Source organism: Coenobita brevimanus, chromosome 79 (assembly GCF_032717465.1).
Source record: "Coenobita brevimanus isolate Jiangsu-jjx chromosome 79, ASM3271746v2, whole genome shotgun sequence".
In the NCBI taxonomy this organism is placed as follows: Eukaryota; Metazoa; Arthropoda; class Malacostraca; order Decapoda; family Coenobitidae; genus Coenobita; species Coenobita brevimanus.
In genome coordinates, this window is record NC_137032.1 from 2,182,501 (window position 1) to 2,193,283 (window position 10,783).

The window sequence follows — 10,783 nt, forward strand, 5'->3', positions numbered from 1 at the left end:
GTCGGGCTATAGATAGAATAGATAGATAGATAGATTATTATTATTATTATTATTATTATTATTATTATTATTATTATTATTTCCTCTCTAGTACTGTACTATCGGAGGTTATTCAAATCCCATCACTACATTAGGATTCTGTGAAGTAATATGAGAGTATTTGAAGGTAACAAGAATAAGCTCTAAAAGGTGCCAGGCTGTAGTAGTAGTAGTAGTAGTACTAGTAGTAGTAGTAGTAGTAGTAGTAGTAGTAGTAGTAGAAGGAGGAGGAGGAGGTAGAGGAGGAGAAGAATAGTAGTAGTAGTAGTAAACGGAGGAGGAGAAGAAAAACAAGAAAGAAAAAAAAGAAAAAGAAGGAAGAAGAGAAGAGGACAAAAATAACAGACTGAGAAGAAGGAAGAGGAGGAGAAAAAGAAGAAAGAGGAGAAGAAGATTAAGTTATAGATCTGTAGTATAACAGTTTTTTCAAAGCGTTATTAGTAAGAGCTTTTATGCTTAGAGTAAACGTTATTGCACTTCGGATGGCACTTGGGACTGCAGCTTGTTTATCATTTCTTATATTGTTGTTACTCCTGACCCAGTTATTTGGTGGAAAATAGAAGAATACATGATGATGATGAGGAGGAGGAGGAGGAGGAGGAGGAGAATGATGATGATGACGATGATAATGATGTTGATTATTATTTAGTCGTACAGTAGTAGTGAAGTAGTAGTAGTAAGAGGAGGAGGAAGAGGAGGATTAATATTGTTGTTGTTTTTCTTACTGCGGAAAAAATATATAGGGTTTTAGTGGCTGTGGCAGTCAATAATAACAGGAGGAACTGACTTAAAATTACAGTCAAGTTTTTCACTTGCAGTTCAGTGTGCGTAGGCAGTTTTAAATATGAGTTCATTACAAAAATTACAGAATATTTGCTCTCCGTTGACCCGCTTTTATTTAGTCAGCAATATATCATTTATAATCTCTTTTACAGTGTCATTTCAAATCTCATTTCTAATTCCGCGTTAAACCTGAATCGTAAATTTGACGTTTGTGTGTTGTTCTAAAGAGGCGGTGTTGGAGAGGGACGCCTTCACTTGGTGGCACCGAGATGACCAGATGGCTATGCTTCCTGGTTATACAAACGTCCCTCCGTTCTCTCCCTATCCCCCAAAAGGAGGATGGTGGACTGCAGGGAAGAGATAACTTCAACCTGCGGTCCACTGGGTTCCATATTCATATGAGCTTGAGGTCGCGACTCCTGCATCAGATCTGGCGAAATATTTGGATCGTTTCTTTGTTATTCACGGTTAGATCTTTGCTGTTGTTCCCAAAATGCATCCTACACATATTGAGTTAAACTCCGACACTTGTTCCTTCTACGAAAATTCACTTCCTCACCGTCTAATTCTTCCTTGTCCTCCTCCTTCCTTCTGATGTGGCGTATTTACAGGTAAAGCGTTTCCGTGTCAGCCAATCGCGTACAGCATTATTTTCGCTTATAATAAACCATTCCCATGGATCCCTGTAACATCCTTTCAGCTGATTGTTGCTGCTACCAGGCGACTGTATTCACCACTGGAAAAGCGTTTCATACTGAAGGGAGTTATTAAGGCTGTATCTAACTCCTCCAATTCCAAAAATCTATCCTAAAATGAATCAAATCGTAGTGCTCAAAATACCTCACAGCACTATTATATCAGCTTACAACGCCAAGCTCATTTGGATGTGAACCTAGTGGACTGCAGACTGAAATCGCCCTCCTCCTTCAGTCATCCATCCTTTTGGGGGGGCGGAGGGAAGTGAGGGACGATTGTACAACCGGATAGCTTCCCTCTCCAGCACCAATTTCACTTTTAATGTCCACTATCCGTCTAGCGGGAGGCCCCTCAGCTTCAGAGATATCCCTGTCAGTCAGTCATGTACACCATCTCTGTTTTCATGTATAACAGCCTTCAGCCACTATAAAATTTTCTCTATTTTCCCGTACCATACCCCCTGAACCTCTATAATATTATTTCCACCTATAATATCCCCTAAGTCAGTCTAGTATTGTCTCTGTCATTTATATTTTCGCCTATAATTTGCACTAACCACCCTGCTCTTCCCCAGGTGAGGCCATCCATCTAGCGAGAGATTTCGGGTACGTGTGCGAGACCGAGTTCCCCGCCCGCCAGATCGCCGAATACCTCTGTCGCCAGCACACCGACCCCGCAGAGCAGTACAGGCGCAAAGACCTTATTCTCGCCACTAAGTAAGTTATTTTTGCCCTTGGTTTGGCTACTGGAGGAGTTGGAGGAGTGAGAGTAGTTGTGGTAGAAGTAGTAGCGGTAGTAGTAGTGGTATCATTGCACCCGACGCCAGACTTGAAAAACCGGGCAGTACAGACGCGAAGACATTATTACTGCCATCTGGTAAGTTCATTAAGTCAGTTGCATTGGTAACTAGCAAGCATTCAGAGAGCGCATACCTTTACCAACCCCAATAAAATGTATGATTTACTGCTATAGTTCCTCTTTCCTACCAAACGAGTACCATTACAGTGTCACATAGCCAGTTAATTCAGCAATCATAGTCTGCTTTGTTACACAGCAGAGAGCACATGCCTCCGCCAGTGCCAGTGATATTTATGATTCCCGCATCCGAATCCGGATCCACCTCAAAATCTAAACAATTCTATCTTGATCCACGGACTATCTGTCCACCTAAATTCATTGCAGTCCGTTAACAGCTTTGACATATTTTGTACACACACAGACAGACATGGGTGAATATTACATTTTAACCACCTCAAACTTCGTTGCCGGAGGTAACAGAGGTGTTGTTGTTGTTGTTGTTGTTATTATTATTATTATTAGTATTAGTATTAGTATTAGTATTAGTATTATTATTAGTATTATTATTTGAAACAGGGATGTGTCATGTCTCCATGGTTGTTCAATCTGTACATGGATGGGGTAATAAAAGAGGTACAAGGTAGGGTAGTGGATGTTGGAGTGGCCCTGGTGAGAGAGGATAGTGTTTGGAAACTCCCCGTACTGTTGTTTGCAGATGATACTGTGTTGTTGAGTGAAGCCGAAGGGGAGTTACAAGGCTTGGTGGATGAGTTTGAGAGAGTGTGTAAGAAACGGAATCTAAAGGTGAATGTAGGGAAGAGTAAAGTGATGGTCTTTGAGAGAGGTGAAGTCAGTGAATGTACAGCGAGGTTGGATGGTGAGGAATTGGAAAATGTGAGTACGTTTAAGTACTTGGGTAGTGTGACGAGTAAGGATGGAGGTTTGGAGGGTGAAGTGCTTGAAAGGGTACAGCAGGGAAGAAAGGCTGCTGGTTCTTTGAAAGCAGTGATAAGAAACAGGGAAGTGAGCATGGAAGTGAAAAAGTTACTACATGACAGTATTGTGATACCAACTCTAACGTATGGAAGTGAAGCTTGGACGTTGTTGGAAGGACACAAGTCAAGAGTGAGAGCAGTGGAAATGAGTTATTTAAGAGGAGCCTGTGGAGTCACATGGAGAGACAGGCTGACGAATGAGGATATAAAGGAGCGTTGTGGTGTTGATGTGGATGTGATAGGAAGCGTTATGAGGAACACACTGAGGTGGTTTGGCCATGTGGAGAGAATGGAGGGTGAAAGACTGACGAAGAGAGTGTAGGTGAGTGAGGTGGAGGGGGGAAGAGGGAGGGGGAGGCCGAGGATGAGATGGAGGGATGGGGTGGAGAGGTATATGAGAGAGGGGGGTGTGAGTTGGGAGCAGGGCAGTGAAATGGCGGGGGACAGGGCGACTTGGAGGCGATTTGTTTGTGGCCACCCCAAACGGGATTGAGGCGTCTGGCAATAGATAGATAGATAGATTATTATTATTATTTTTACTGTTGGTAGGCATAAATCTAACCTTTTTTCGTCCCCGTGCAGACAAATCACCAAAGAGCTGATGGACCTGCTGAACCAGGACCGGTCACCACTGTGCAACACGCGGCCACAGATCATCCTCGAGCCTTCCATCCAGCGCCACCTCACCCACTTCTCACTCATCACACATGGCTTCGGGTCCCCAGCCATCGTCGCAGCGCTCACCGCCATCCAGGTGAGGTGAAATCCATGTATGTTTCAGTATAGACGGTTCTGTATTAGATCCAGCAATTATCGCAGCGTTTACAGCCATTCGCGTGAGACGGAACCCTTATATGCTTCGGCGTAGATGGTTCTGTAATAATCCAGCAACGTCATATCAATTTGGCTTGATTCTCCAGTCTTGGTTGCATTGTTTAAAAGTCTGGCATTCAGGTGTGATGTGGCCATTTGTTCTGCCACATCACAAAACCAGATCTTCTTTGAGGAGGAATTCTGGTCCTTCCCTGGGGCAGAGTGTTACCCCTAATTAATTTTTCTCATCCTGATCAGGTACGAATAAAAAAAGGCTATCAGTAGTGAGAGCTGTGCCCAGGGAATAACAGTGTAGCAATGTGTGTGCTTGTGTGTCCATGTCAGTGTATGTCATTGGTATCAACCGATAGTGTACGAACATACAGTAAACTATCCCATGAAATGGCATCCTGCTAACCTCCTCTTTTGTTTTAGGCTTGAGCTTCGGATAGTTTTGACATGTAATTCCTATGGCATCACACCAGTTCTTAGTAAGATAGCGGTATCATATTTGAATATAGGTGGTTCAGTGTTAGTGCCGAAAGTGGTGATAGTTCAATGGATGCGACACAATCTAGTGCTTTACGAAGGAACTGCTGCCTTAACCGTGCGAGTTTGTTACGTAAAAAACATAAAGAGAGGGAGGGGAAAGGTAGGCGAGATGGTTTAGTAGTCTTAGGTCAAGTGCTTTATTTCCCAGGTGGAGTTTTCTTTGATCATGCTACCAAGGGCGTAAGCCAGTCACCAACTTTTAAATGTTATAACTCCGGTAGCCAAGCCTCGGGCTTCTACACCTCGAAAGGATGTTTATGAGACTGGCTGTTTTGCCTTATACTCCAAAACCAGTGCAAAATACAACTCAGAAAAATAATCCACTCTGCCCACACTGTATAATATTGGCAACCTTAACGCCATGACATACTGTATTTACCTCAGTCAAACAACACAAAAGATATTACCATAAGAACCAAAGAAGAGAGGATAACTGCAGTCGGCCAGTTAGCCAGTGCTATGCAGCTCCTAGAAGAGTAACTGAACTACTAGAATGAGATAAGGATAGCAAAGAAGAAGGCTCTCCCCCGCTCTCCAAACCCTCCAGCCGAAGCCGACAGGAAAAAGTCAGAAAGAACACCACGCAGTATAGAAAAACTGGCGTGGACATTTAATAGGAAAGTGTGAAAGGAGAACAAGAGACTATCATAGTGTAACCTGAAAAGGAAAAAGAATGAATTAGTATTGGTTATAAGATTTTATTTTCTCTATACCCACCCCTTATTTGTCATATGCTTATCTAGCCCATGCTTGAAATTCTCAGTTGAAGAGGCAGCAACTAAACTAGGAAGCTTATTCCATTCGTCTACTACTGAATTACCAAACCAATTTCTACCTATTTCCTCACCGAAACGGAATTTTTCTAGTTTGAAACGATTACTTGTAGTTCTGTCCTTTATGCTTACTTTAAATACCATGCTAATAACTCCCATATTTATTCCCTTCATCCACTTAAACATCTCAGTTAAGTCTTCCCTTACTCTACGCCTCTCTAGTGAGTGCAGACTTGATCTTTTTAGTCTGTCTTTTTATGACTTTTATGACTGGTTCCGAACATCATGTATCATTCTTTCCATTCTTGACCGTACATTTTCTAAAGAGTTTGTATACATTCTATAGTAAGGACACCAAAATTGTATGGTGTAGTCTAAATGTGGCGTTACTAATGCTAGAGAAAGTTGCAGTATTACTTTTGATGACCTATTGCTCACGCTTCTCGAAATAAATCCTAGGACCCTATTTGCTTTATTTTTCGCATTAATACACTGTTGTCTTGGTCTGAGGTCTTTACTTAACTCCTAGATCTCTCTCGCATTCCTGTTTACTAATTTCTTTGTTATCTAAGCTGTATTTAGTATCTCCAGTGGTCTTGCCTACGTTAAGTTCTTTACATTTTTCAACGTTAAATTCCATTTGTCAAGTTTTAGACCATTTGGACTATCCACTCTTCCTTCACTGTAATGCCACCCTTCCCTCTTACAGCACACTTATTCACCTGATGCACCTGTATCTCAACACACTCACCCCGTGTAACCTAACTTTCACAGCATACTTACTCACTTCATGCACCTGCCTCTCGCTACATAAAATACAGCTTACAAACAACACACTCTGCCCAAACCTTAACGCACCCCCTCACACCACAACACACCTCATGCTCCTCACTCACACAACACAAAATGTAACTCAAAGAAAACACACACTGTCTTCAGTTCAGTAATACCCTTCACGCTTCAACACACTTATGCAACTTTCACATCACAAATTACAACTCACAAACAACACTGCCCTCTCAGTAATGCACCTCTTTACGCCACACCTCATTCACTCACCTCATACACCTGACTCACAGCATAAAGTAATGGAAGGAATATGATGGTATTACATTTACTTGGAACTTTTCGGTATTTCTTTAATAGTTTTATTTAATTATGGTCGTTTGGGCATGAAGACGATTTGTTTGCAGTTACCCCTTCTAGGAGTAAAGCGTCTGGGTATAATGAATGGCCAGAATGGGCGTATATTAAAAGTTATTTCTCTTGCAGAATTTCTTGACGGAGTCCCTGAAGCACCTGGAGAAGTCATTTCCCTCCTCCAACTCCCACCTGTCCGTCACTCCCTCCATAGACATTAAGAACAAGGAGATGGAGAAGAAATAACGGCGTGGCCCCGTAAGTCCCGTGCCCCTTCCTCACTCCGCCAGCCCGCCCGTAGGCCAGGTGCCGCCAGGGGAGTGCCACCAGCTGCCGCCCCTCTACTCCCCTGTCCCGCCGCCCTTCTGTGCCGCCGCCGCCGCCGCCGCCCTCCTCCCGCCGCTCTAGCTCCTCCCAGGACCCTACGCGGGAGCGGAGTTGACAACAGACTAACTCAGCCTGGCCTGACGGTCTCTCATTTGTACATAGAACTATATAATATAGATCCTAAGGTTACTTGATGGCTGCCGCAGACAGGGTGGGCTGTGTGTTGATGGCAGACGAAGTGCAATACCGCACAAGAAATAGTGCATAATACTCGGCTTTGTGAAACGATATGGTAACGACTATAGAAGTGATTTCTGGGAAATTTATTGACGTAATCTCGCCTCCTCTGAGAGGTTTAATGAATCTCACAATCAGTAGAAGATTATAAGTGTAGTGTGCTAAGGTTTGTACAAATATAATATTGCCATATTTTGATCTTTAAGGATATAAATCCACCAGCTGTTCATATCTAAGGTATAGAGACAGAAACAAATCTAATGCGCAAATATTTGTATACAAAGCGAGACAGTGTTCATCTTTTTCATGTGCCACTCTTGATCCCAGACGGAATTGAATATTGTGATGACCTACCGTTAATCAGTATTGTCTACGGAATATTTTGTTTTGTATCTTGTTAGTAGCCAAACTTTGTACGTTCGTAGTGTCAAGGTGAACGATCCCCTCGAGGTTGTTCACACACCATACATATCTGCCAAAACCATGTACCAAGTGCAATCTCTTGGCGATGTGATTTATAAATTAGGAAAGCTCCATGGCCGCTCCAGAGGCAAAAACCGACGTGACTGATAAATGCTGATGTGGGTGACAGTCTAGCACCTCTCTGATAGATGTAATATTATTTTGTTAGCACTTGCCCTGGTCGACCTGAGTATTTGTACAGTGTAGAAAGTACATACAGACTTTTATCTCTCTCTGGATGGGACTCTCTCACCTTACCTCTTGGCTGGGAGTAGCATAGCGTTAATCTTACGTAAGGATTGGCCCCTTCTGTACCATGACGTCGAAGTATTTAAAAAGTATATTCGTGCTGCCATCGGGCGATTTTATTCAGATTAGGAAAAGCTCCCTGGTAGTGAAGGGGTAAATTCCTTCATTACAGTGACGCTTTTTCATATTTTATACTTGCTACCACTGGACGATTTTTTGCTGCTTCGGAGGGACTTTTCGAGCTGGAGGGGTTAGACATATCCTCCATTAACCCCTTGGTAACTAGGGGACTCTCGTAAACTGAGTGAAATCGTCTGGTAAGACCAAGATTAAATTAAAAAGAGGCGTCATTGTAGTGGAGGGGTTAATGAACTCTCTAAAACCCTCCAGTTCGACAGTTCAATCCTGAACTGAATAAAATCGCCTCATGATAGCAGGAGTAAAATAAAAACAAGACGCCATGACACTGAAGGGGTTACGAGCCAAACCTATCATTTGACACCCATTTTTGCGGTGTCATCTAGGCATGACATAATCTTACTGTAGTATAATCTTTTTTTTTTTTTTTTACATATTTTTCTATTTTTTTCCCTTTATATGTGGTGACTGAAGAAAGCTCCTTCCCTTGTTATTATTGTTACTTTTCTTTTTCTGTTGTTTTGAGTACGTGCAGTCCTCGTTATGAGTCAAATATGCGTTTGAAAATGCTTAAGATTTTTACAGATATCCCTCACTATTAAGTAAGGGTTATGTTAAAAAATATAATCTTTTTTCACACACGTCTTTCTATCAATTTGGGGAAGCTGTCAAATCAGGCACAGTCATGGACAAAAGTTCGCGTTTTCTACCATTGGGTTTTCGTAACAGCTATGGCAGGTCCATCACTTCCCATCTTGACGCATCGTATCAGTGAGAATCATCTTTGGGTAGAGAAACCAAGTAAGTCTCTCTCAGCCTGGGATTATTAGCCAGCAGAGAAGTATGAGTAGCAGTGATTCTACCAGTGGCACTCTAACTCTTTCGTTGGCATGGAAACACTTAGGTATTTCATTCAGGCTGATTCCAGACTTGTAGATGATCCATTACGACAAGTGGAAAGGGGTGGGATAGGGACACAGTTTAGAGCTTGAATTCATTATATTCTCTAACATTTCGGGCTACACATAACCCAGACTCTCTGAATGTGGGTTCTGTGTGGCCCAAAACGTTAAAGAAAATAAAAACTTCAAGCTCTAACCTGTGTCTCTCTCCCACTGAGTATAATTCCGGACTCCTTTCTTCAGGTGTGCAAAAGTCTAGCACTCCAGAGATTAATCAAGACAGTTTTGAACACTTAAACTTTTGGGAATTCTCTCGTGTGAAGAAAGGCGCTTGTGTTCGCCTGAGTAAGTTAATGCATACATATTAAGCTAAAGGATTAACATGCATTTCGTCTGCAGTTCGTATTTTACAGTGCCGTCAGTTGTTTAGTATATTGGTAAACTTCCCCCCAAGCAAGCTTCAGGTTTTGAGCAATGTGACAGCGCTGTTTGTTTATATGCTACTTAACGGACCTTTCTCTAGGAGACACTATGAAATCAGAGTAGCTAAAACAAGACTGAATAAATCTTCTGGATGTCAAGTTAATCCTGGAAACTTGAAGCCTACATGTAAACGCGGAATTAGGGGGGAACTACAATGATTCCTTCTTTTCCAAAATTTACTGTACACTGCTTGTCTCCCCTTCGTCCCTGTTCAGTCAGCGGTACACATTGAACTTTTGCGACTCGTGTTCTAGGGAAGGATTGGAACGTCTTGAAAACTGATCGTCTGTCTTTAAAAAAGCAATACTTGTGCAGTCAGTAAGCATAAATGTATCCTTTCTAAGTCATCTTCAGCTCACTGTGGAATTATGCATATATCTAAGCCATCCATTCTTCTTTTGTTTTTCTTTTTCGTCTTTTCCTTTTCCCTTCTTTTAGCTTCCTTTCTTTCCTTTTTCCCATTTCTTTTTCCTTTTTCTTTCTAGCGTTCTTTTTTCCTCCATTTTCTTTTTATTTTACTAGTTTCCTTTTTTTTCCTTTTTCCTCATCCTCTTCTCAACTTCCCGTGGCCTCGTAACCGAAACAAAACGTGAATAAAAAAATACTGACCCATAACGAGGACACACCGTACTGTTATTTTTGAGATGTGCGTTGTCTCTGATCTCTCTAGAGTGATCTGTTATACATCTTCCCTCAAGTACAATCAGGTGCGGGGATGGCTTCAGCTTCCTCGCCAGTATTTATAAGCTTCTTTGGCCCGTATTCTTGTCAGCATAGGAGGCTTCCGAGCACCCCTTTGTCAGCGATTTATTTTGAATACTACACCTCAGTATTATCTCCCATGCTGGTGTATTATCTTTCATGTTATATTTTCTTGTAGGCTTCGTAGCACCTCTATCTCGGCGATTTATCTTGAATATTATCTCAGTATTATCTTCCATGCTACTGTAGGCTTTCTAGCACATCTTTCTCAGCTATTTACCTTTAATATTGCGCCTAAGTATTATCTCTCATACTCCCACAGGCTTCCTAGCACTCTCTTCTTGGCGACTTATCCTGAATATTGCACCTCAGTATTATCCTTCAAATTATTTACTTCATTTTAACACCGGCATAGATTGCATAAATAAAAAACAAGAATATATTAACGCGTCGTAGGCTGAATTAAACTTGTAAGGAAGGGGTGACAAAAAAGCCTCCCAAACTAACGCTAATATGGGCCTGTGTGTACTACTTTTTAGCTCCCTGTAACACCTTCAGCCCGATGATGTCTCGTGTTAGTCTTGCAATTTCCAGACGTTCTCTCTCTCTCTCTCTCTCTCTCTCTCTCTCTCACTTAGGAGACACCTTTAAAATTGGAGAAAATGAAGAGAACGTTTATATTCCTTTCTCGTTA

At 41.9% G+C, this 10,783-nt stretch overlaps 1 protein-coding gene across 1 annotated transcript in view; it reads left to right on the top strand.

Moving 5' to 3' along the window:
* LOC145408939 (transcription factor AP-2-epsilon-like) overlaps positions 1-6,835 on the top strand; it is a 289,633-nt gene extending 282,798 nt beyond the window's left edge. The window contains exons 9-11 of the mRNA XM_080279520.1: positions 2,093-2,234; positions 3,894-4,065; positions 6,722-6,835. Of these exons, the coding sequence (XP_080135646.1) occupies positions 2,093-2,234; positions 3,894-4,065; positions 6,722-6,835 (428 nt within the window). The remainder of the gene's footprint in view (positions 1-2,092; positions 2,235-3,893; positions 4,066-6,721) is intronic.
* The last annotated feature ends 3,948 nt before the right edge of the window (positions 6,836-10,783 follow it).